This window comes from Bubalus kerabau, chromosome 9 (genome assembly GCF_029407905.1).
Source record: "Bubalus kerabau isolate K-KA32 ecotype Philippines breed swamp buffalo chromosome 9, PCC_UOA_SB_1v2, whole genome shotgun sequence".
Lineage (NCBI taxonomy): Eukaryota > Metazoa > Chordata > Mammalia > Artiodactyla > Bovidae > Bubalus > Bubalus kerabau.
The window spans coordinates 94865535-94893009 of NC_073632.1; the positions used below are offsets into that span (position 1 = coordinate 94865535).

The following is a 27475-nucleotide window of genomic DNA, read 5'->3' on the forward strand; positions in this document are numbered from 1 at the left end:
AACCCGGGTCTCCTGCATTGCAGGCAGATTCTTTATCATCTGAGCTATATATATATAACAACTAAAGCAAACAAACTTTAGAAGGAAGAATTAAGCCTTTGCATCATGGACTTCCCTGGCAGTACAGTGACTAAGACCCTGTTTCCACTGCAGAGGGCACAGGATCGATCCCTGGTCAGGGAACTAAGATCCTGCACACCGCAAGGTGTGGCCAAAAGAAAGTTTTGCATCTAGAGGAACCAAGCCACCAAAGTAATAATGATTACTTAGGAAACATGTCATGTCTGCAATGGGTAATTATAAGTAATTTATAAAAAGTCAAATGTAGAAAATATATTCCTCATTAGTTTAAAACACAAACACCCACACACATCCCCACACTCACACACACACCCACACCCACTCTACCCACCTTAGACACTAGAAAGCAGCTACATAAAATCAAATAGCAGGAGTTACATCTCTGAACATTTCTAATTAATAGCACTGTCAAAGGAGATACACACACACACAAGAATGCAAAGCAAAACAGAAACAAATGAAGATGAACAACAAACCTTTTCCTTTCCATTTAACCTTTGCAACAGACTGGCTGAAGTCCACATGTATTCTTCTGTCATCTATAAGCACATTGTCCATTTTGAAGAATGCTTTCTCACAATCTTCTTCCTGAGAGTAATTATAAAAACTCAAGCATAAATCTTTATGGAAAAGATATTTGCAGCTAGAATAAATACTGAAAATACAAAAAGTTCCTTGTTACTAAAACTAAAATTTGAATACTTATGCACCAAATGCTTTGCATCTATTACCTCAATTAAATCTGATAACAATCCTATGAGAAAAAAACATTCATAGCAAACTAAAGGTAGAGAGATGTCCTTTCTGCTGACAGCAATGTACCTTGTAAATATTATTTCTGGTGCACTTGACACAGTGTCTAATTTGTTATGACACAGGTATAATTTGTTATGTGTCTGTGTTCCTCAACCCTCCAGTATACATTTTGAACCCCAAGGGCCAGTTGCAGTACCTACTGCCTGAAATACAGAAGGTATGTGACAAATACTTTGGAACAATTATAATTCAGGATGAGCTACTACTGGATATATATCAGTCCAGAGTTACAAAAAGAAATAACATAGCCTAGCATAATGGCCCAAAGTAGTAGGAACAGCACCAGACATATCTAAGTTCAAATCTTAAGAGTAAGTAACAGCTTTGGTATTTATTTATCAGATGAAGAAAAGTGCAGAGAAGAACTAGAATACAAATATTTCTAGCCACTGTATAAGTCACATTTAAAGTTGATGATTTTTTAAGAATTATACTAAATATATGAGTATTTACAATGCTTTCAATCTGAACAATTTTACAAATATGGGTAGTTAATACTTGTAACAAAGAGTGTTAACTGAGTTATTAACTATTTCTTTGAAAATAAAACAGCTGGACAGAAGGCTATGACATTAACTAGGCGCACGATTTCAAACAAGTCGTGCTACCACTGTGTGTCCCAGTTTACTTATTTAGAAAAGGAGGACAGTACCTGTCTCAGAGTTATGAGACCTAAATGTGAGCATAACACTTGCTTAAAAAAAATTACTTGAGTAATAAAAGCTGTTGTTCCTATTATAGATCTAGAAAGTACTATCTAATCCAAACCTCAAATTTTATTTATAAGGCAAATAATACCTAGAAAAAAGAATTCTAAATAAACTGCCAAATATCAAAAAATAGTTGGTCAATGACAGAGTTCAAATTAGTATTGAGATCATAATAACACTCAAGCTAGTTTTCCTTCTACTACTCAATTATTATATCTACCTAAATATCACTGAAAACTTATTTATAGAATGTGAAGGACTTTACCTAAAACTTTAAAAAAGTTTTAGATACATTCACACAGGTTGATCTTGAACCCAAAATAAGTAAAAGTACATATACTAACATTAATAGATATTAAACTTACTCTCTATTCAAATATAATTAAAGTTATTTTTCTTAGGTGCTAAAGAAAAGGCAAACTAATTTCCTAATCTTACAGACCAGAAAAAGTTCTCTACATTTTCGCACTTTTTAACACCATAGAACAACAACAACAAAAAATACAAATTTAAGATAGCTATACTATGACTTACTTTTTCAAATTCAATAAAAGCATAACACAGGGATTCTCCAGTCTTCCAATCCCGGATAACTTCACAACTTGAAAGTGTGGAAAAAGAAAGAAAGAGAGAGCATTCACTCTTACTTCTCAAAAGTAAAAAACAAAATAAGCCAATTATTAAAAGGCAAAGTTAAATTCACAGAATTATATTCCTTCAAATATCTTAAATAATAATTATTTTCTAAAATAATTGACCTGTCTAGTAACTAAGTTTTCTAGATTCTACTATGAATGCCCTATACAGGCCTATAATCCTAAATTCCTAAAACACTGGAGAACAAGATAAAAATATTTAATTTTTCTTTAGCAAAGGGAAATTACTGCTAAAAATTCTTTTAAATCATAATTTATTTTTAGTCAAATACAAATGAACTATAGATTATCTAATGTCACTACAGAATAATGCACACACATTCATATATATATGCATGTTATTAGTAAACATGATTTTTTTTTAATTTTAATATAAACAAGGCTCAAATTTAATCCCATAAGTACAACAATTACATAGAACCAATCCATCTTAATAACCAAGTAAAACAGCCAGTAAGGTGGAATTTAACGCAATTGGTTTAACCCTTTTTGCTCATGTATCTTAAGCCTCGTTTTAAAAACATGACATGAAACAGGGATATAAAACATTGTGAGAAGAAAAAAACATTGTGAAAGGAAAAGCAATCACATTACAGCACATGGTTCAGCTGTTGCGATATGTTAAGTACACATTAAAATGTAAATATTGAACAAAGACTTAACCAAAGTTATGACATAACCAAAGTAGCAGGCAGGGAGAATGAACAGGGTAGGATAGAAACAGAGGTTAATTCTCATCTTCCTTAGCAGGAAATCAGTATATAACATCCAATATAAAAATAAGATGTAACAGCATAAGAATTTTTTATAAAGATGATTACTATCAGTCAGTGGAAGAATAAAATCAGGTAGTCTTCTAGAGAAAAATTTTTCTTTCAATAGGAATAATAAAGAATGGCTTCACAGAAGAAAAAACATGAAATAGAAGGAAATTCTAAACATAATACTTCTAATCAATTATAAAATACTTCCCTTTCTCAAAGAAATACTAGCTTCAAAACTTTTGCATTAATAACACAGGCAAAATTAACCAAAAGAAAAATTTTAGAAAATTTAGATTAAAATTAATTTTGGAATAAGTTGCTGGAAATTCTAGGGAGAATTTAAATGAGATAAACATTTAAAATATTAAAGAAGGTTTTTGAAAATACTATAGAACTACACTTAAACTGTTCATTCACTTCCTGTTTTAGAGTTGAAATGTATGTGTTCTAAGAAAATCACTCAATTTATAACACATACACACACACATATCTACACATACGCATACACACGTGTTTTTCTTCCCTACTATCCAACATATTCATCTGTAAAACTCACTAGTATAAATTTCATCTATAGTTCAGACTCATCAAAAATGTCATTAGAAAACCACCAATACCTAGTTTCTCTAAATCTTTCACTAATTCTAAAAACTACCTTCTTATTGGCCCAAATCTTGAGAATATTATCTCCAGATCTTCATCTGTGGTCACTGGATTCAATTTACAAACAAATAGCACATTTTCTGGAGGTTTAATATCTGCATCAGGTAGGTCTCCCACCTAAATGATAAATAAACAAGAATATAAATCAACTCCTTTATTTCATTTCCATCATAAATACCATGAAGTTAGCCCACATTGCTGATTCCCTAAAATATCTAAATTTACATTATTAACTGTGGGCTCTGGGAAAGAGATCTAAACAGATTTCAAAATTCAAAACTCCACTCTTCCTGGCAGTAACAGTAACAAGCATGGTATTCACACATGGTAAAGTGAAATTTACCAAGTCTACTGGCTTTAGAGTCCCAGTTTTATCTCTACTTTTTCTTTTTTCAAGTACTTGATCTATTTTTTAAAGAATTTACAAAAAGTATATCTAAATTAAGTAGCATGAAAATAAAAAGACCCCATGGTGCCAACCAGCCTAAGAACTACCAGTAAAATGTTCCCTGAATCCATTATCCTTTTACTCTCACCACAAATGAGCCTTTGGTTTTCCTTCTTGGCCATTCTCTTACAGATTTAGTTTCACCACACAGGTATATATCCCTAACATATGTTTAGTTTTGCTTGTTTTTAAACTTTTGAAATACTATTACATTGAATCTAGCCTTTTACGTAAGTAATGCTCAATTCTTTTCCACATTATTGTGCAGTATGGAACACCAATTCCTGGATACAGTTTTGAGCTTTTTGACCTCACATATCATCTTCTACTTCAAGCAAACCAAAGTCAACTTCATAGTCAACTACCACAATGAACCAAGCAAACCGCCTTCTACTGAAGAACTCGAGAGGGTGACAGTGAGATAAAACCATGATTTAATGATGGTGTTATTTTCATTGTGAGAAAACTATATTTACCATGAGCCTTTAGATGGGGAAACAATATTCTTTCATACATATATTAAAAAATTCTCAGAGTTGATTTCAGGCAAGATTATCATGTGAAGTGTCTCCTCTTGGATAAACACATTTTTAAAAAGGTGGGGGCAGGGGGGACTTCCCTCATGGTCCACTAGCTAAGACTCTGTGCTCCCAACACAGTGGGTAAACGTTTGACCCTGGTCAAGGAAAACACTTGCCATGTTCAGTTCAGTTCAGTCACTCAGTCGTGTCTGACTCTTAATGACCCCATGGACTACAGCACGCCAGGCTTCCGTCCTTCACCAACTCCTAGAGCTTGCTCAAACTCAAGTCCATTGAGCTGGTGATGCCAGCCAACCAACTCATCCTCTGTCATCCCTTTCTCCTCTTGCCTTCAATCTTTCCCAGCATCAGGGTCTTTTTCAATGAGTCAGTTCTTCACATCACGTGGACAAACTATTGCAGCTTCAGTAACAGTCCTTCCAATTCAGGACTGATTTCCTTTAGGATTGACTGGTTTGATCTCCTTGTAACCCAAGGGATTTTCAAGAGTCTTCTCCAACACCACAGTTCAAAAGCATCAATTCTTCGGCACTCAGCTTTCTTTATAGTCTAGCTCTCACACCCATACATGACTACTGGAAAAACCATAGCTTTGACTAGATAGACTTAGTTGGCAAAGTAATGTCTCTGCTTTTTTAATACACTATCTAGGTTTGTCATAGATTTTCTTCCAAGGAGCAAGCATCTTTTAATTTCATGGCTACAGTCACCAACTACAGTGATTTTAGAGCCCAAGAAAATAAAGTCTCTCACTGTTTCCATTGTTTCTCCATCTATTTGCCATGAAGTGATGGGACCAGATGCCATAATCTTAATTTTTTGAATGTTGAGTTTTAAGCCAGCTTTTTCACTCTCTTCTTTCAATTTCATCAAGAGCCTCTTCAGTTCTTCACTTTCTGCCATAAGGGTGGTGTCATCTGCGTATCTGAGGTTATTGATATTTCTCCCAGCAATTATTGATTGCAGCTTGTGTTTCATCCAGTCCGGCATTTCACATGACATACTCTAAATATAAGTTAAATAAGCAAGGTGACAATAGACAGCCTTGACGAACTCCTTTCCCAATTTGGAACCAGTCCGTTGTTCCATGTCCAGTTCTAATTGTTGCTTCCTGATATGCATACAGATTTCTCAGGAGGCAGGTCAGATGGTCTCGTATTCCTATCTCTTGAAGAGTTTTCCACAGTTTGTTGTGATCCACATAGTCAAAGGCTTTAGCATAGTCAATGAAGAGGATGTTTTTCTGGAACTCTCTTGCTTTTTTGATGATCCAACAGATGTTGGCAATTTGATCTCTGGTTTCTCTGCCTTTTCTAAATCCAGCGTGATCTGGAAGTTCTCAGTTCACATGCTTTTGAAGCCTAGCTTAGAGAATTTTGAGCATTACTCTGCTAGCGTGTGAAATGAGTGCAATTGTGTGGTAGTTTGAATAATCTTGGCATTGCCTTTCTTTGGGATTGGAATGAAAACTGACCTTTTCCAGTCCAGGGGCCACTGCTGAGTTTTCCAAATTTGCTGGCATATTGAGTGTAGCACTTTCACAGCATCATCTTTCAGGATTTGAAATAGCTCAACTGGAATTCCATCACCTCCACTAGCTTTGTTTGTAGTGATGCTTTCTAAGGCCCACTTGACTTTGCATTCCAGGATGTCTGGCTCTAGGTGAGTGATCACACCATCATGGTTATCTGGGTCGTGAAGATCTTTTTTGTATAGTTCTTATGTGTATTCTTGTCACCTCTTCTTAATATCTTCTGCTTCTGTCAGGTCCATGCTATTTCTGTCCTTTCTTGTGCCCATCTTTGCATGAAATGTTCTCTTGGTATCCCTATTTTCTTGAAGAGATCTCTAGTCTTTCCCATTCTATTGTTTTCCTCTATCTCTTTGCATGGATCATTGAGGAAGGCTTTCTTATTTCTCCTTGCTATTCTTTGGAACTCTGCCTTCAAATAGATGTATCTTTCCTTTTCACTTTGCCTTTCATTTCTGTTTTCTCAGTTATTTGTAAGGCCTCCTCAGACAATTTAAGCCTGAATTTGGTAATAAGGAGTTTATGATCTGAGCCACAGTCAGTTCCCACTCTTGTTTTTCCTGACTCTACAGAGTTTCTCCATCTTTGGCTGCAAAGAAACAATCAAACTGATTTCAGTATTGACCATCTAGTGATGTCCATGTGTAGAGTTGTCTCCTGTGTTGTTAGAAGAGGGTGTCTGCTATGACCAGTGTGTTCTCTTGTCAAAACTCTGTTAGCCTTTGATCTGCTTCATATTTTACTCCAAGGTCAAACTTGCCTGTTACTCCAGGTATCTCCTGACCTCCTCCTACTTTTGCATTCCAGTCCCCTATGATGACAAGGACATCTTTTTTTGATGTTAGTTGTAGAAAGTCTTGTAGGTCTTCATAGAACCGTTCAACTTCAGCTTCTTCAGCATTAGTGGTTGGGGCATAGACTTGGATTACTGTGAAAATGGTTTGCCTTGGAAACAAACAAGAGATGATTCTGTCATTTTTGAGATTACACCCAAGTACTGCATTTTGGACTCTTTTGTTGAATATGATGGCTACTCTATTTCTTCTAAGGAATTCTTGCTCACAGTAGTAGATACAATACTCACCTGAATTGAATTCACCCATTCCCATCCATTTTAGTTCACTGATTTCTAAAATATCAATGTTCATTCTTGCCATCCTGTTTGACCATTTTCAATTTACCTTGATTCATAGACCTAACATTCCAAATTCCTAAGCAATATTGTTCTTTACAGCATCTGACTTGACTTCCTATCACCAGTCACATCCACAACTCGGCATTGTTTTCGCTTTGGCTCAGCCTCTTCATTCTGGAGCTATTTTTCCGCTCTTCTCCAGAAGCATACTGGGTACCTACTGACCTCAGGAGTTCATCTTTCAGCGTCATATCTTTTTTCCTTTTCATACTGTTCATGGCGTTCTCAAGGTAAGAATACTTAAGCGGTTTGCCATTCCCTTCTCCATTGGATCATGGTTTGTCAGAACTCTCCACCACCACCTGTCCATTTTGGCTGGCCCTACATGGCATGGCTCATAGTTTCACTTGCCATGTGGTGTGGCCAAAAAAAAAAAGAAAAAAAGGATGAACCTGGGTAAAAGGTACATAGAAGTTCTCTGCATTATTTTTTTTTTCTGTAAATTTGAAATTCTCTGAAAATAAAAAGTTTATGGAATATGTTAAACCCTTTTATTCTGGCATAAACTTTCTATTATTTGTTGTTGAAAACTCTAATGATAATCTAATGTTCTTTCCCTTGTAAGTCACTTACTCTTGCTCCCAGGTGTTCAAAAGATTTTTAAGTCCATAATTTTCTTAGAGTTTGTCTCCGTGTTGACTGTTCTGGGTCAGAATTCTCAGGTAACACAGTATGTTCATTAAACTGTGTATTTTTAACTTTTTTAATTCAGTAAAGTTTTATTGAATTATAGTCTTTAATATTTGTTCCTTCAGACTAGTGATGCTAATACGGATTTTAAATCAGATAATGAATCTGAAAAGCTCTACTACATAAAATGATGTTAGTAATAAAAACGTAATTATTAGCTATCCATTTCAAAACTGATGATCTACTACATGAAAGGTATATCTATTCCACAAAAATAAGAAACGGGAAAAAAAGCCTAGTAGGTGAAATAATCATGTACTGAATAACTGTTCCCAAATGATTTCATATTGCTAGTAAAAGAGAAAAGGAGTACATTTTAGAATGTTCAATTTCTGCCCAGGTTTATTTTATCCTATAATTACTATTTTATTATTTAATCTCAATACTAGAGGTATACAAAGCATTATTCTTTATAATACTTAAAATTCAGTCCAAGAAACTCTTTAAAACTGAGATAAGTATTCAGTTCAGTTCAGTTGCTCAGTCGTGTCCGACTCTTTGCGACCCCATGAATTGCAGCACGCCAGGTCTCCCTGTCCATCACCAACTCCCGGAGTTCACTCAAACTCACGTCCATCGAGTCGGGGATGCCATCCAGCCATCTCATCCTCTGTCATCCCCTTTTCCTCCTGCCCCCAGTCCCTCCCAGCATCAGAGTCTTTTCCAATGAGTCAACTCTTCGCATGAGGTGGCCAAAGTACTGGAGTTTAAGCTTTAGCATCATTCTTTCCAAAGAACACCCAGGGCTGATCTCCTTCAGAATGGACTAGTTGGATCTCCTTGCAAAGAGTCTTCTCCAACACCACAGTTCAAAAGCATCAATTCTTCGGCGTTCAGCTTTCTTCACAGTCCAACTCTCACATCCATACATGACTACTGGAAAAATCATAGCCTTGACTAGACGGGCCTTTGTTGGCAAAGTAATGTCTCTGCTTTTGAATATGCTATCTAGGTTGGTCATAACTTTCCTTCCAAGCAGTAAGCGTCTTTTAATTTCATGGCTGATAAGTATAAGCAACTGAAATCCAATTAATATAAACTAGATACCCATTTCCCATGTGTTTAAAATGCATTTGACACTACACTAACAGTAGAAACAAACTGTTTCCTTTCATATGTGTTATGATGTCATATCAAATTTAACCCAGAAAAGTACTCTGAGCTAAATTTCTAATATTTTAATACTATCAAAAAGTCAGGAATAAACTCACAATAAGTATGTATTGAACACACTGCTGAATAACTATTTGAACAAAGTAATTACTTTACCATTTCTAGTAGAATAGCTTGAGTTTTGGCCTCTTTTTCAGCCTTTATTTCTTCTACTTCTTCAGCTGATCTCCCTTTGAAATCATCAATTTCTTCATCTGCTCCAATTCGACCACTCTGTAAGGCAGAAGTTACTCATATATATATATATATATATATAAATCTAAGAAACATGAGACATTATGCTTTATTCTTAGTTTCATCAACTTTGTTAAAAGATTTGTTTCACAAATGTGAAACAAACTTATAAATCTCTGAAAACTGATTTAAGCTAATTCATTAATATGGGCTAAACTAGGCTTCTAATTTATTTTTAAATCAAAATAAACATTTGTATAAGAACTATCTGGTACCCAAGTAAATGCTCAACACAGAAGATAAATGATCTTAGAAATTAAGGATTAAACCCTAACTATAGAGATAAATTCAGCTTTGAGGAAGTCTCATTAAGCAGAAATTTACACCTTAAAAGATCTGAGGGGAAGTCTCCACTATGCCACAGAAATTTCTGCGTTCCAGCCTGGCTCAAAAGTGTCCCCAGTTGAAAAGTTCCCTCACAAGCTGACAATGTAATTTAGTCTTAAAGCTATACTCCTATCTAGAGTTAAGAGGTAAGAAAAACATTTCCCCAAGGTATTTGTATCCAGAGCCAAGACTGTTCTGGTGGAACAGAAACTAAAGAAAGAATATTAGAGAAAAGATAGGTAGAAAAATGAGTGTCTCTATGGAAGAGACAAAGAACTGCAAACTTTGCTTAGTATTACTGATCAAGCAAGATAATCATTCTGGAGAAATAAGTTTTAAAAAGGTAAAAAGCAAAATCCATGCAAAACATTAACACGTATGTACATTCAATCATAAGTAGACTCGACTCACATCTAGTTGTTCCCTTGTAGGTTCTGGTGATCGATCAGGAATTAATAAATCAGGAGGATCATCAAATGGATCATCTAAAATCACTGTATGATTTATCCTTACAAAACAAATCCAAGTCAAATGTCACATTCATATTATTTCAGAATCCATGCTTCACTTTTTATAAAAATTATAACAAATATCTTAAGTATCCCTAATGCCAAAAAAAAAAAAGTCCATAAGCTCTTAAATTTTATTGCACAAGGGTATTACTAGGTTATACTTTGACAGTTAGTGTTATTGCTTTTGATTGCTTGATATTATATATTAATTCTCTGCATTATGCTAAGATATAACATGAAGAGCTATATCTTAGTAATCTTGCCATCTCTCTCAATAATCTGAATTTTTTTAAAAACCTAAAAAATTAGTAATTCCTCCCAACATAAGCAATTATAATCAGTACAGTAATGGTCTTCTCTATTATAAAGATTCTTCAGATCAGATCAGATCAGTTGCTCAGTCGTGTCCAACTCTTTGCGACCCCATGAATTGCAGCACGCCAGGCCTCCCTGTCCATCACCAACTCCCGGAGTTCACTCAGACTCACGTCCATCGAGTCAGTGATGCCATCCAGCCATCTCATCCTGTCGTCCGCTTCTCCTCTTGCCCCCAATCCCTCCCAGCATCAGAGTCTTTTCCAATGAGTCAACTCTTCGCATGAGGTGGCCAAAGTACTGGAGTTTCAGCTTTAGCATCATTCCTTCCAAAGGAATCCCAGGGCTGATCTCCTTTAGAATGGACTGGTTGGATCTCCTTGCAGTCCAAGCGACTCTCAAGAGTCTTCTCCAACACCACAGTTCAAAAGCAGCCATTCTTCATGCTCAGCCTTCTTCACAGTCCAACTCTCACATCCATACATGACCACAGGAAAAACCATAGCCTAGACTAGACGAACCTTTGTTGGCAAAGTAATGTCTCTGCTTTTGAATATGCTATCTAGGTTGGTCATAACTTTCCTTCCAAGCAGTAAGCGTCTTTTAATTTCATGGCTGCAGTCACCATCTGCAGTGATTTTGGAGCCCAGAAAAATAGAGTCTGACACTGTTTCCACTGTTTCCCCATCTATTTCCCATGAAGTGATGGGACCGGATGCCATGATCTTCGTTTTCTGAATGTTGAGTTTTAAGCCAACTTTTTCACTCTCCACTTTCACCTTCATCAACAGGCTTTTTAGTTCCTCATCACTTTCTGCCATAAGGGTGGTGTCATCTGCATATCTGAGGTTATTGATATTTCTCCCGGCAGTCTTGATTCCAGCTTGTGTTTCTTCCAGTCCAGCATTTCTCATGATGTACTCTGCATATAAGTTAAATAAACAGGGTGACAATATACAGCCTTGATGAACTCCTTTTCCTATTTGGAACCAGTCTGTTGTTCCATGTCCAGTTCTAACTGTTGCTTCCTGACCTGCATACAGATTTCTCAAGAGGCAGATCAGGTGGTCTGGTATTCCCATCTCTTTCAGAATTTTCCACAGTTTATTGTGATCCACACAGTCAAAGGCTTTGGCATAGTCAAGAAAGCAGAAATAGATGTTTTTCTGGAACTCTCTTGCTTTTTCCATGATCCAGCGGATGTTGGCAATTTGCTCTCTGGTTCCTCTGCCTTTTCTAAAACCAGCTTGAACATCAGGAAGTTCACAGTTCACATATTGCTGAAGCCTGGCTTAGAGAATTTTGAGCATTACTTTACTAGCGTGTGAGATGAATGCAATTGTGCAGTAGTTTGAGCATTCTTTGGCATTGCCTTTCTTTGGGATTGAAATGAAAACTGACCTTTTCCAGTCCTGTGGCCACTGCTGAGTTTTCCAAATTTGCTGGCATATTGAGTGCAGCACTTTCACAGCATCATCTTTCAGGATCTGGAATAGCTCCACTGGAATTCCATCACCTCTACTAGCTTTGTTCGTAGTGATGCTTTCCAAGGCCCACTTAACTTCACATTCCAGGATGTCTGGCTCTAGGTCAGTGATCACACCCATCGTGATTATCTGGATTGTGAAGATCTTTTTTGTATAGTTCTTCTGTGTATTCTTGCCATCTCTTCTTAATATCTTCTGCTTCTGTTAGGTCCATACCATTTCTGTCCTTTATCGAGCCCATCTTTGCATGAAATGTTCCTTTGGTATATCTGATTTTCTTGAAGAGATCTCTAGTCTTTCCCATTCTGTTGTTTTCTTCTATTTCTTTGCATTGATCGCTGAAGGCTTTCTTATCTCTTCTTGCTATTCTTTGGAACTCTGCATTCAGATGTTTATATCTTTCCTTTTCTCCTTTGCTTTTCGCTTCTCTTCTTGTCACAGCTATTTGTAAGGCCTCCCCAGACAGCCATTTTGCTTTTTTGCATTTCTTTTCCATGGGGATGGTCTTGATCCCTGTCTCCTGTACAATGTCACAAACCCCAATCCATAGTTCATCAGGCACTCTATCTATCAGATCTAGGCCCTTAAATCTATTTCTCACTTCCACTGTATAATCATAAGGGATTTGATTTAGGTCATACCTGAATGGTCTAGTGGTTTTCCGTACTTTCTTCAATTTAAGTCTGAATTTGGCAATAAGGAGTTCATGATCTGAGCCACAGTCAGCTCCTGGTCTTGTTTTTGCTGACTGTATAGAGCTTCTCCATCTTTGGCTGCAAAGAACATAATCAATCTGATTTCGGTGTTGACCATCAGGTGATGTCCATGTATAGAGTCTTCTTTTGTGTTGTTGGAAGAGGGTGTTTGTTATGACCAGTGCATTTTCTTGGCAAAACTCTATTAGTCTTTGCCCTGCTTCATTGCGTATTCCAAGGCCAAATTCGCCTGTTACTCCAGGTGTTTCTTGACTTCCTACTTTTGCATTCCAGTCCCCTATAATGAAAAGGACATCTTTTTTGGGTGTTAGTTCTAAAAGGTCTTGTAGGTCTTCATAGAACTGTTCAACTTCAGCTTCTTCAGCGTTACTGGTTGGGGCATAGACTTGGATTACTGTGATATTGAATGGTTTGCCTTGGAAACGAAGAGAGATCATTCTGTCATTTTTGAGATTGCATCCAAGGACTGCATTTCAAACTCTTTTGTTGACCATGATGGCTACTCCATTTCTTCTGAGGGATTCCTGCCCACAGTAGTAGATATAATGGTCATCTGAGTTAAATTCACCCATTTCAGTCCATTTCAGTTTGCTGATTCCTAGAATGTCGACATTCACTCTTGCCATCTCTTGTTTGACCACTTCCAATTTGCCTTGATTCATGGACCTGACATTCCAGGTTCCTATGTAATATTGCTCTTTACAGCATCAGACCTTGCTTTTATCACCAGTCACATCCACAGCTGGGTATTCTTTTTGCTTTGGCTCCATCCCTTCATTCTTTCTGGAGTTATTTCTCCACTGATCTCCAGTAGCATATTGGGTACCTACTGACCTGGGGAGTTTCTCTTTCAGTATCCTATTATTTTACCTTTTCATACTGTTCATGGGGTTCTCAAGGCAAGAATACTGAAGTGGTTTGCCATTCCCTTCTCCAGTGGACCACATTCTGTCAGATCTCTCCACCATGACCCGCCCATCTTGGTTGCCCCACAGGCATGGCTTAGTTTCATTGAGTTAGACAAGGCTATGGTCCTAGTGTGATTAGATTGACTAGTTTTCTGTGAGTATGGTTTCAGTGTGTCTGCCCTCTGATGCCCTCTTGCAACACCTACCGTCTTACTTGGGTTTTTCTTACCTTGGGCGTGGGGTATCTCTTCACGGCTGCTCCAGCAAAGCGCAGCCAATGCTCCTTACCTTGGACGAGGGTTATCTCCTCACCGCTGCCCTTCCTGACCTTCAACATGGGATAGCTCCTCTAGGCCCTCCTGTGCCCGCGCAGTCTCCAATTAATTCACATTTTAGAATTATCCAAAAACCAGTCCTATGTATACCATCCCCATTATCTGGCAAACATCACATATTAAAACACTGTAGTACATTCTAATAATAAATAGTAACCATACCTGATATCTTGATATGGTACAAAGTCCTTATCAACAAAAGTCTCATTAATTTTCTTAATTATGTCCATGCCTTCTGTCACCTCACCAAACACTGTATGAACGCCATCAAGGTAATCCAGATTCTCTCCTGTTGTAATAAGAAACTATATAAAAAAGACATTTAATAAATACAAATATATACGTGTGTTTGTGTGTATATATATGTATATATATATAAAAAATTCAAACTGCTGTTAGTTACAAGAGACTCTACATTAACTACATTTAGTACTTGTTACTGGTATTTCTCACCCACCTGTTACTAGTACTAAGTGAAAGGCACAAAGTTTATGCATAAAATATCAATAAATACACAGATGCTTAATTGTTTAAAATACTTGAACAAACCAAATCTCAAGTTTTTTCACATGTAAACTCTGAGGAAAAAAAGCATCTACTCCAATGGGAATGTTGTCACAGTGAATGAAACGTGCTCAACATGACCTGTTTTGAAAGAAGGAATAAATACTGCAAGGACAGGCCTTTCTGTCTCTGAACAGTGATGATCTATGAATTGTGGGATTATAGGTAATGTTATTTTCTTCTTTGTACTTTCCTGTATTTTCTAAATTTCTCCCAAAGGATATTCCTTACATTCAAAAGAACAACATAATAAGGATCTCTTTTAACACAGGAGAAAACAGTGTCATTTTTTAATTCTAACAAATATCTTTGGTTGAAATTCTTTCCTTACTAGATAGCTCAAAAAGATAGTTTCATGGGTGCCTTCCAGCAAAACTCATCTCCTCACGCATTTCCTAACCTGAGATCCATGCTGATCACTGCCATTGTTCACCATGGACACAGTGCCTTTCTTCTTGTGCTTAATTCTTGGCACTTTTTCAGCCTCGAAGAAGCTTGCTTGATCACCATACAGTTGACTAAAAATACATATAATAAATTTATAAAATATAAGTACACTCAACATGAAATACAGACATACTAAGATTATATATATAGGGCACTAGAGTTAGCATATAAGGTAACCATTTCTTTATAGAAATGGCACCAGTATTCAAAAATGCTCCTTTTTTTTGCTATAGACATTTATGGAACTTGGAAAAAAATCTATATTTGAACCATATTTTAAAATGCAGATTAAAATATACTACTTAACATTTTTAAGAAGAATTTCTATTTTTTATCCATTTGAAAATAAAGGAACTTACCCAAAAACTGATTCTCCTCCACGTCCAGTCCCTGTAGGATCACCAGTCTGTATGATAAAATCCCTCTGTAATATATAAGGGACTTTGTTAATTCAGAGTTTCTTAGATGGTTCCAGTAACAAAGAACATGACTAATATCTACCAACTCACCTGGACATTGTGAATAAGGCAATAATTGTAATATTTTATTTTGCACAACTTCAGGAAATTCAAGCAAGCTGAAAAAAAGTAAATACTAAATTTACCACAGCAGTTCACAAATACATTTTCAATCACGTAAAGGCACAGTTAGTTTAATTTAATTTCTAAGCCACCATATAAAAACCTCCCCAAATGGTCAAATGTCCAAAGCCATTTTAAAAATATAAGTAAACTTCCCTCATAGCTTAGTCGATAAAGAATCTGCCTGCAATGCAGGAGACTGGGGTTTGACTCCTGGGTCAGGAAGATCCCCTGGCAAAGGAAATGACAACCCATTCCCCTATTCTTGCCTGGAGAATCCCATGGACAGAGGAGCCTGGCAGACTACAGTCCATGAGGTCGCAAGAGTCAGACACGACTTAGCAACTAAACCACCACCAAGCCTAGAAAAATGCAATACATTTTAAGTTATCTTTTATTCTCTTTTTCTTTGGATTTTTTGGGCATCTGAGCTATACAGGAAACTAAAACTTATCTGGGATAAGCAATCATCTATTTTTTTTCTATTTTGTAATTTATTTTTAATTGAAGGATAACTGCTTTACAATATTATGTGGGTTTCTGCCATATATCAGCATGAATCAGCCACAGGTGTACATATATCCCCTCCCTCTTGAAACTCCCTCCCACCTCCCATCCCAACCCACCCCTCTAGGTTGTCACAGAGCACCAGTTTGAGCTCTCTGAGTCATCAGCAATCATCTATTGATGAATTGATTTTGTTAAGAGAAAAAAAAAAACTAAAGAGGACACTGTGATGGGAAAGGATCTAGCAGAGCATCTGAAAATGGGTGCAACTTATTTACACTAGAGGAAACAAAGTATCCAGGATCAATTGTTTCACAATGATTAAACAGCCCTTCACGAAAATCCATACAGTCACCATGTACCTCTGGAGAAGGGAATTGTTACCCTACGCCAACCCTGGATTGAATCCAGGTCTCCTGTACTGCAAGCATATTCTTTACCGTCGGAGCCACCAGGGAAGCCCCAAGAATACTGGAGGGGGTAGAAATTCCCTTCACAAATATGCATACACTAAACATGTACCACCTTTTTAAAATAAATTCACTCATTTATCCAATAAACACTGAGTATCCTCTAGGCACTTGGCACTCTGTTAGGTCAAATGCCAGTAAATCTCTGCTGTTAACAAGTTCGTAGCCTCGGTGTAGAGAAACATTCTAGCAAGTTTTCAAGGCACTAAGCTAGAAAACAGACAGACAGAAAGATACATGAGGGATCCCTACCCCTCAAGGAGCTTACACTAAATGAGGGTCCTTACAACCTGAACTCAGTTATAATACTGAGCATACCTGATAATACCATTGGTGCACTTAAATAGTACAATTTTGTTAATAAATATGCCACAAGAGTTGAAAAGAGATATTGTTTCCGGCTAGGGAAAAGAGAAGACCTCCTGGAGGCTGAAAATGAACATTAAAAAAACTGGACTGGCAGAGAGTAGAGAGCGGCCATTTCAAGGTGGGAAGATATTGTGAAACAGCCTACCCTCCTCCAGAGGATCTTCCAGACCCAGAAATTGAACCTGTGTCTCTTGAGTCTCATGCATTGCAGGCAGATTCTTTACCACTACGCCACCTGGGAAGCCCCATTTAAGAGCTATATCAATCAATACAATACATGGTCTTTGTTTGAATCCCATTTCAAATGATGAAATACTCTTTTAAATGTTTATGAGACAACAGATAAACATGAATGTTACTAAGGAATTATTGGGGCTCCCCTTGTGGCTCAGTGGTAAAGAATCCGCCTGCAAATGTAGGAGACACAGGTTCAATCTCTGAATTGGGAGGATACCCTGGAGAAGGAAATGGCAACCCACTCCATGCCTGGTAAATCCCATGGACAGAGGAGCCTGGCAGGCTTACAACCCATTGGGTCACAAAAGAGTCAGACAGGACTGAGCAATTAAACAACAAAGAGGAATTATTGCTTATTTCTCTAGACGTGACCATGGCTTGTGGTTATCTTTTTTAAAAAATATCTTTTGTTGTTCAGTCACTTAGTCGTGTTCGACTTTGAGACTCCATGGACTGCAGCATGCCAGGCTTCCCTATCCTTCACCATCTCCCAGAACTTGCTCAAACTCATGTCCATTGAGTTAGTGAAGCCATCCAACCATCTCATCCTCTGTCATTCCCTTCTCCTCCTGCCTTCAATCTTTCCCAGCATCAGGGTCAGCTCTTCGCATCAGCTGGCCAAAGTATTGGAGCTTCAGCTTCAGCATCCGTCCTTCCAATGAGTATACAGAGTTGATTTCCTTTAGGATGGACTGGTTGGATCTCCTTGTAGTCCAAGGGACTCTCAAGAGTCTTTTCCAACACTACAGTTCAAAAGTATCAATTCTTCATGGCTCAGCATTCTTTATGGTCCAACTCTCACATCCATATGTGACTGCTGGAAAAACCATAGCTTTGACTATACAGACCTTTGTCAGCAAAGTAATGTCTCTGCTTTTTACTATGATGCCTAGGTTTGTCATAGCTTTTCTTCCAAGGAGCAAGCATCTTTTATTTAATTACAGATTAAATAAATGTCATGTGTTAGTGACTCAGTCATGTCCAACTCTTTGCCACCCTGTGGATTGTAGCCTGCCAGGTTCCTCTGTCCATGGAACTTTTCCACTCAAGAATACTGGAGTGGGTTGCCATTTCCTTCTCCAGGGGCTCTTCCCAACCCAGGGATCAAACCCAGGTCTGCCGCATTGCAGGCAGATTCTTTACCAGCTGAGCCACAACAGAAGCCCAAGAATACTGGAGTGGGTAGCCTATCCCTTCTCCAGCAGATCTTCCCAACCCAGGAATTGAACCAGTCTCCTGCACTGCAGGAGGATTCTTTACCAACTGAGCTATGAGGGAAGCCCAAAGCTTACACCAATAACATAAGGCAATCCATTATTTTCTTTAAGGCAGTTTCAGTTGAGTTTCTATCACTTGAACAAACAGTCAATATGTGAACCGTGAACTTCCTGATGTTCAAGCTGGTTTTAGAAAAGGCAGAGGAACCAGAGAGCAAATTGCCAACATCCGCTGGATCATGGAAAAAGCAAGAGAGTTCCAGAAAAACATCTATTTCTGCTTTCTTGACTATGCCAAAGCCTTTGACTGTGTGGATCACAATAAACTGTGGAAAATTCTGAAAGAGATGGGAATACCAGACCACCTGATCTGCCTCTTGAGAAATCTGTATGCAGGTCAGGAAGCAACAGTTAGAACTGGACATGGAACAACAGACTGGTTCCAAATAGGAAAAGGAGTTCATCAAGGCTGTATATTGTCACCCTGTTTATTTAACTTATATGCAGAGTACATCATGAGAAATGCTGGACTGGAAGAAACACAAGCTGGAATCAAGACTGCCGGGAGAAATATCAATAACCTCAGATATGCAGATGACACCACCCTTATGGCAGAAAGTGATGAGGAACTAAAAAGCCTGTTGATGAAGGTGAAAGTGGAGAGTGAAAAAGTTGGCTTAAAACTCAACATTCAGAAAACGAAGATTATGGCATCCGGTCCCATCACTTCATGGGAAACAGATGGGGAAACAGTGGAAACAGTGTCAGACTTTATTGTTCTGGGCTCCAAAATCACTGCAGATGGTGACTGCAGCCATGAAATTAAAAGACGCTTACTGCTTGGAAGGAAAGTTATGACCAACCTAGATAGCATATTCAAAAGCAGAGACATTACTTTGCCAACAAAGGTTCATCTAGTCAAGGCTATGGTTTTTCCTGTGGTCATGTATGGATGTGAGAGTTGGACTGTGAAGAAGGCTGAGCACTGAAGAATTGATGCTTTTGAACTGTGGTGTTGGAGAAGACTCTTGAGAGTCGCTTGGACTGCAAGGAGATCCAACCAGTCCATTCTGAAGGAGATCAGCCCTGGGATTTCTTTGGAAGGAATGATGCTAAAGCTGAAACTCCAGTACTTTGGCCACCTCATGAGAAGAGTTGACTCATTGGAAAAGACTGTGATGCTGGGAGGGATTGGGGACAGTAGGAGAAGGGGATGGCAGAGGATGAGATGGCTGGATGGCATCACTGACTCGATGGACGTGAGTCTGAGTGAACTCCGGGAGTTGGTGATGGACAGGGAGGCCTGGCGTGCTGCAATTCATGGGGTCGCAAAGAGTCGGACACGACTGAGCAACTAATTTGATCTGATCTGATCTGAACAAACTGTCTGAATACGACACATATTATCCATCACTTCGGTGTATGCACCTTCAAAGTGTCAGGCACCGCACTAGGTGCTCAAGATACAGAGATAATCAAGGAATAGTCCCTGCTCTCTTAAAGTTTACATCTTGAGAGGAGACCAAGACTTGAAAATAATTCCAGGCCAACAGGAAAATGTATAACAAAATACGTACTATGTGATTTATAAAAGACCTGAGGCACAGCAAAAGAAACCAATCTTAACTCTGCTCAGGGACACAGGGAGCTTCACAGAACAGATCATGCTTGACCTGAGAACTGATTAATAAACAGGAAGTTTGCCAAAAATGTGGGGCACAGGCATCAGTATAAGAAAGGAATAGATGTATGTTGAGAGTTGCTGGGGTGGGGGTGATAACTCAGTGTGGAATAAAGCGCAGCACCTCGGCAGGCACTCATGGTACCATATTGTATAGTTTGTTTCATCTTCTTTGACAAATTGCATTCCTTGGGGGCAGGACCCTGATTGTAACTAAACTTTCCTGTTTAGTTACAGTTTCTCCAGTTTCTCCCCACTCTGAAACATTCTCCATATTGTTGCCTATTATCCTAAAACAAGTTTGTTATGCCTCTCTCGATCCTGCTTTCAAACCCTTCAAAGACTGGTTTTCAGTAGGGCACACAAGGCTATTCAGGACCAAACCTAACCTAAAAAACGTATATGACCAGACTCACGGTCTGACATTACACTGTCAAGCCACGCCGATCTACTTGCCGTTTCCAGAAAATTCCAAGCAAACAAGAACACCCTCACTCCCATTTTTAAAAGAGCGAGTTCAAGTGCTCTACATTCGTCTTTAGCTCTGCTTCTCCCCACCCCCAGCCAGGAAGAATTACTCCCTCCTCTGGTTTCCCTGGCAACTTACACATTCTTCCACTACACGCTTAAGAAATTAAATGGGTTGCGGCGCCTATTTCCCCCAATGGAAAATTAGACCTTCGAGGGCAAGACGCCCATCCCACGGCTTGGTACAAAGTCTCGCGTAGCGGGCGATCAACGAGTGTTTGCTAAGACTGGGTGCACACCTCCGGACAGCCCTCCCTCTACCCAGGAGGGATGCCCACACTCACTACTCCGAGCCCTTCGTCCCTGCTTTCATCAAGATTTACTGATTACACACCAAGGAATACTCGCTATGCTCCTGACTAGTAAGCCACAAGAGCTATGGGCACCGAATATGCAGCCTGCACTACACACACACACACACACACACACACACACACACACACACACACGGATTTAATAACTACAAGCACCTGCCACCCGACTGGCCAGCACCAGAGGCGGAGAAAGGTTGCTCCTCAGAAACAAACTTTTCAACCAGGGCCCGCTGATAAACGGCGCGGTCTCGGGTACCATCAGCCCAGAAGCTCCAGCCAGTCCACGCCGGGGACTGGGCAGAAAAGGAAAAGCGCGGGGGAAAAAAAGAGCGCGGCCCGCCGAGAAGTGAGCAGGGCCGGGGCCTCACCGCGCGGCCGTTCCTCTGTGTACAGGTCGATGACGACGTCGCCCAAAGTGGTCTCCAGCAGAACCGCCATGGCGCCCGCTCCTCCTCGCAACAAGCCCCGGGGGTGACAGGCGCAGCCCTACGTCATCTACGCCACGCGTCACCCTCAACGCGACGCCTTTTTACGTCATCCCTCCGGCGACACCGCCCCCTCTGGGAGGCTCCTTGGGAGGGTCTGGTCCGTGGCAAGCCCAGCCCTCTGTGGGTTCCCGGCCCTTTCGCGGCCCATTTGAAAAAATCTTCCAAAGGCCCTGGGGACTGGGCCGGAAGGCTGTCACTCAAAGTGGCTTCTGTGAAGGGTTTGTGCTCCATTTTGTGTCCATCTCAAAAATGACGCGGACTTTTTTTTTTTTTTAGCGGACCTTTCTTTAATGCGCCATAGGCCCTCTGTTTCGTCGTTCGAAGGCCAGTGTGGGGCGCCACTTTCCCCCGCCCTGTTGGAACAACTACGCCGAGTTTCCTAGTCGGTCTCTTCTTATCGCCCGGAATCAGAATTTTAGCCCTTAAAGGTAGAATTTGCTAATCAGAAAGATGGTTCCTGGCTGATTGTGTCAAGTGAAGCGAAGTAAAAGTCACTCAGTCGTGTCCGACTCTTTGCGAGCCCATGGACTATACAGTTCATGGAATTCTCCAGGCCAGAATACTGGAGTGGGTAGCCTTTCCCTTCTGCAGGGCATCTTCAGCCTTTCCCTTCTGCAGGGCATCTTCCCAACCCAGGGATCGAACCCTGGTCTCTCGCATTACGGGCGGATTCCTTACCAGCTGAGCCACGACGGAAGGTCAGCTGTGTCAAGGGCTGTACCTTTTACAGCAGCTGATGGGTGCGTCCTTAGTGCAAGTAGCTATAAAACTGTAGGTTTCAGCTCCTATCTCTACTGGTTTTATCAATACTTTTGATGAAATAAGAGAAAACAATTTTAAGGCAAGAGGACAATTTAAGCTTATAAAGTTTTCTTTGCTCTTCCGCCTCCTCCCTTCCCTCTAATGTGCATTGTGCAGCTCCGTTGTGCATTACCCAGACCTCCTCCCCAGTGGCAGAAATACCAGCTCAAATCCTAAAGATCAGTTTTTCTCCTTCTGGTGACAGCCAGGTAACTCCTTAGAAGATAACATTGCTTTCTCAGTCCTGTAAGGGGTCCCCTTAAGGTGTGCAGATATCTTTGGTGAACTTTTAAGAACAATGCAAGTGTATCATTTCCATCAGAGTTAATTTTTGGTACAGAACAGACTGGTAAGATGACCTGGGGAGATACTGGGTTGCATCTAAAGGAAGCTCTTAGCTTAAGTGCCTCTTCAGGCCAGATTTCCTTCGTGGCTCAGACGGTAAAGCGTCTGTCTACAATGCCAGAGACCCGGGTTCGAACCCTGGGTCAGGGAAGATCCTCTGGAGAAGGAAATAGCATCCCGCTCCAGTAACTATTGCCTGGAAAATCCCATGGACAGAGGAGCCTAGTAGGCTACAGTCCATGGGGTCACAAAGAGTCGGATACGACTGCATGACCCCACTTTAAGACCATATTAATGTGACTAGCTGTATTATTTGGAGAAGGCAATGGCACCCCACTCCAGCACTCTTGCCTGGAAAATCCCATGGATGGAGGAGCCTGCAAGGCTGCAGTCCATGGGGTCGTGAAGAGTCAGACATGACTGAGCGACTTCCCTTTCACTTTTCACTTTCATGCATTGGAGAAGGAAATGGCAACCCACTCCAGTGTTCTTGCCTGGAGAATCCCAGGGACGGGGAAGCTTGATGGGCTGCCATCTATGGGGTCACACAGTCGAACACGACTAAAGCGACTTAGTGGCAGTAGCAGCAGCAGCTGTATTACTTGTATTCTGCTTATTTTACAAGATTATTGCCCCTTGTATTACCAAATATGACAGAGCCATCAATAAAAATTATGATGACTAGTCAACTTGAAGTGATTGACCAAATATATAGTGCTATAAGGTCAATGATTATAATGGAATAACTCTAGCTATGAGAAGCAGCAACAAGAGGGAACCATTTCCTGAACCATAACAGACTAGTAAGACAGGCAGTCTAGAGATTTGGGCTGCTGCTGCTGCTGCTGCTAAGTCGCTTCAGTCATGTCTGACTCTGTGGGACCCCATAGACAGCAGCCCACCAGGCTCCGCCGTCCCTGGGATTCTCCAGGCAAGAACACTGGAGTGGGTTGCCATTTCCTTCTCCAATGCATGAAAGTGAAAAGTGAAAGTGAAGTCGCTCAGTCGTGTCCAACTCTTAGGGACTCCACGGACCGCAGCCCACCAGGCTCCTCCATCCATGGGATTCTCCAGGCAAGAGTACTGGAGTGGGGTGAAATTGCCTTCTCTGAGAGATTTGGGCTACTAGACCAAAAGTCACACTAGACTTGCTGTTCTTTAAACACTACTTGTGGAGGAAGGGTTCTGCCGCAGGGCCATCCTATCTTGTTGGAATTCTTCTTTTCCAGTTATCACATGATTCTCTTTCACCTCCTTTAGGTCTCTTCCTCATAGTCACCTCTCAGTGAGACCTTCCCTGACCACGACAGTTAAAGTTAACCCCACATGCATACACTTCTATTTTTCTTCATAGTACTTTTTACAATCTAACATGCTATTTAGGAAATTTGTATGTTGTTTCCAGAATATCAGTTCCAGAGGGAAGCCAGTTTTGTCTGTTTTGTTTACTGCTGTATCCCTAGTGCCCGACAGCCTGCCACATAATAAGTGAATACTTATTTGTTGAATGAATGAATATTGGCAATTAATTAAATAAATGCAAATTAAAATAATGAAATTGTTAATGGGAAAGTAAAATAATACAGTCACTTAGAAAGACAGATTGGCAGTTTCTTACTTGATCAAAGCTAAATATAATATTACCTTCATATCAAGAAATCACACAGTTAGGTATTTACCTAAAGAAGCTGAGACAGGTCCACATAAAAACCAGCATACAAGGGACTTTCCTGGTGGTCCGGTGGCTAAGACAGTGCTCCCAAAGCAGGAGGCCTGGGTTTGATCCCTGGTCAGGAAACTAAGGATCCCTGTGCAACTAAGACCTGGCACATCCAATAAATAAATAAATCTTTTAAAACAAAAACCTGTGCACAAATGTTTATAGCAGCTTAATTCATATTTGCCAAAATTTAGAAGCAACTGAGATGTTATAAATGAATATACAAACTGGTTTAATAAACTGGGATAAACATCCGTATAATGAAATATTATTTAAAGATCAAGAGAAATGAGCTAGCAGGCCATGAAAAGATATGGCAGACCTTAAACACATATAGGTAAGTGAAAGAAGCCAGACTGAAAAGGCTACATACTGTGTAATTTCAACCATATAACTTTGATAAAGGGAAATTATGTAGATAGTAGAAATATCGGTAGTTGCCAATTTTCTGGCACATTAAGGGAGAAACGAAGAGTTGAAGCACAGGGATTTTTAGGGCAGAGAAACTACTTTGTATGAGTGAAAGTGAAAGTAGCTCAGTTGTGTCTGACTTTGTGACTGCATGGACTATACAGTCCATGGAATTCTCCAGCCTGAATACTGGAGTGAGTAGCTGTTCCCTTCTCCAGCAGATCTTCCCAACCCAGGAATCGAACCAGGGTTTCCTGCATTGCAGGCAAATTCTTTACCAACTGACCTATCAGGGAAGCCCCTATGGTTATGTTTATTACCACATATGGGGATCATGGTATCTGGTCCCATCACTTCATGGGAAATAGATGGGGAAACAGTGGAAACAGTGTCAGATTTCATTTTTGGGGGCTCCAAAATCACTGCAGATGGTGACTGCAGCCATGAAATTAAAAGACGCTTACTCCTTGGAAGAAAAGTTATGACCAACCTAGATAGCATATTCAAAAGCAGAGACATTACTTTGCCAACAAAGGTCCGAATAGTCAAGGCTATGGTTTTTCCAGTGGTCATGTATGGATGTGAGAGTTGGACTGTGAAGAAGGCTGAGCGCCGAAGAATTGATGCTTTTGAACTGTGGTGTTGGAGAAGACTCTTGAGAGTCCCTTGGACTGCAAGGAGATCCAACCAGTCCATTCTAAAGGAGATCAGCCCTGGGATTTCTTTGGAAGGAATGATGCTAAAGTTGAAACTCCAGTACTTTGGCCACCTCATGCGAAGAGTTGACTCATTGGAAAAGACTGTGATGCTGGGAGGGATTGGGGGCAGGAGGAGAAGAGGACGACAGAGGATGAGATGGCTGGATGGCATCACTGACTCGAAGGACATGAGTCTGAGTGAACTCTGGGAGTTGGTGATGGACAGGGAGGCCTGGCGTGCTGCGATTCATGGGGTTGCAAAGAGTCGGATACGACTGAGCAACTGAACTGAACTGAACTGATGGGGCTTCTGCTCTCACTGTGTCTGCTCTAAACAAGCACCATCTACAACACAAGTACCAGTAGGGGCATGGCTGACATTTGAACCTGTAAGAGCTGATTATGGAGCCCATACAGTTACCCACTGCACTACAGCTGGTGGGGCAAGCAAAAATGAAAGTCGCTTTGTCATGTCTGACTCTTTGTGGCCCCATGGACTATACAGTCCGTGGAATTCTCCAGGCCAGAATACTAAAGTGGGTAGCCTTTCCCTTCTGCAGAGGATCTTCACAATCCAGGGATCGAACCCAGGTCTCCTGCATTGCAGACAAATTCTTTGCCATCTGAGCCACCAGGCAAGCCCCAGAGAATACTGGAGTGGATTGCCATGCCCCTCTCCAGGGGATCTTCCCGACCCTGGGATCAAACCCATGTCTCTTATGCCTCATCATAGTATGATGCTATCTGTACTGGTGGGTTCCCAGGTGGCACTAATGGTAAAGAACCCACCTGCCAATGCAGGAGATGTAAAAGATGCAGGTTTGATTCCTGGATCAGGAAGATCCCCTGAAGGAAGACTTGGCAACCCACTCCAGTATTCTTGCCTGGAGGAGCCTGGTGGGCTGCAGTCCTTAGGGTCCCAAAGACTCGGAATGACTGAATCAACTTAACAGCAGCATATTAGTGGATACATGACATTATGTATCAATATTTGCAGAACTCTGAAAAACTAGGACACAAAAAGTGAACACTAACATAAACTATGAACTTTAGTTCATAATAGTGTACCAGTATTGGTTCATCAGTTATAATATATGCACCAGACTAATTCAATATGTTAATAATAGGGGAAACTGGGAGAGGGTGGAGAGATCCCAGCCTCTGGGATCTAATGTCTGATGCTCTGAGGTGCAGCTGATATAATAATAATAGAAATAAAATGCACAGAAAAGCTAATGCGTTTGAATCATCCTGAAACCATCCCACACCCCTCGGGCCCATGGAAAAATTTTCTTCCACAAAACCTGTCCCTAGTGGCAAAAAGGTTGGGGACCCCTGGTGTATAGGAACTCCTTGTACTTTCCATTCGACTTAACTTTAAACCTTAAATTGCTCTAAAAAAGTGTGTATACAGAAAAAAGATTTACAATTTTTTATCTTTTACCTTAAGTGATTCAGAAGATAAACAGTCCTAAATATGAAATTTTACATATATAGCACTTAACATAGTCTATGGCTTTATGGTTATATTTTCCATAATTACCTCTAAATATGGAGTCCCCTGAGTTAGTAACCTTCCACTCCTCTCCAACCTCACTCACATAAAAATCTTAACCTTAGTGTAGCAGAATCTTTAAAATAAAAGAGGTTTAATTTATTTTTTCTTTCCAAAATCTAGTGCTTTGCTACATTATACTGAACGACGTTTTGCCAAAGATATCTGCGATGGTTAATCTTATGTCCACTTGACTGGGCTAAAGGATACCCAGATAGTAAGGCATTGTTTTTGGTGTGTCTGTGAAGCTATTTCTGGAAGAGACTGGCATTTTAACCAGCATACTGAGTAAAGAAGATTACAATCACCATTTTATTTGGGCATCATTGAACTCCTTGAGGACTAGAACAGGCAGAAAAGGGGCACATTCGACCTCTCTGCTTGACCTAGGATATTCATCTTCTGCCCATGGACCATCAGCACAGCTGGTTCTTTGGCT

The 27475-nt window shown here is 40.0% G+C and overlaps 1 protein-coding gene across 1 annotated transcript in view; it reads right to left on the reverse strand.

Annotated features, from left to right (window-relative positions):
- PPIL4 (peptidylprolyl isomerase like 4) overlaps positions 1–21555 on the reverse strand; it is a 40162-nt gene extending 18607 nt beyond the window's left edge. The window contains exons 1-10 of the mRNA XM_055535919.1: positions 21387–21555; positions 15624–15691; positions 15474–15538; positions 15068–15185; positions 14266–14408; positions 10242–10338; positions 9366–9482; positions 3683–3807; positions 2142–2208; positions 558–669 (exon numbers count right to left, since the gene is read on the reverse strand). Coding sequence (XP_055391894.1) covers positions 558–669; positions 2142–2208; positions 3683–3807; positions 9366–9482; positions 10242–10338; positions 14266–14408; positions 15068–15185; positions 15474–15538; positions 15624–15691; positions 21387–21456 — 982 coding nt within the window. The 5' untranslated portion in view covers positions 21457–21555. The remainder of the gene's footprint in view (positions 1–557; positions 670–2141; positions 2209–3682; positions 3808–9365; positions 9483–10241; positions 10339–14265; positions 14409–15067; positions 15186–15473; positions 15539–15623; positions 15692–21386) is intronic.
- Between the last annotated feature and the right edge of the window lie 5920 nt (positions 21556–27475).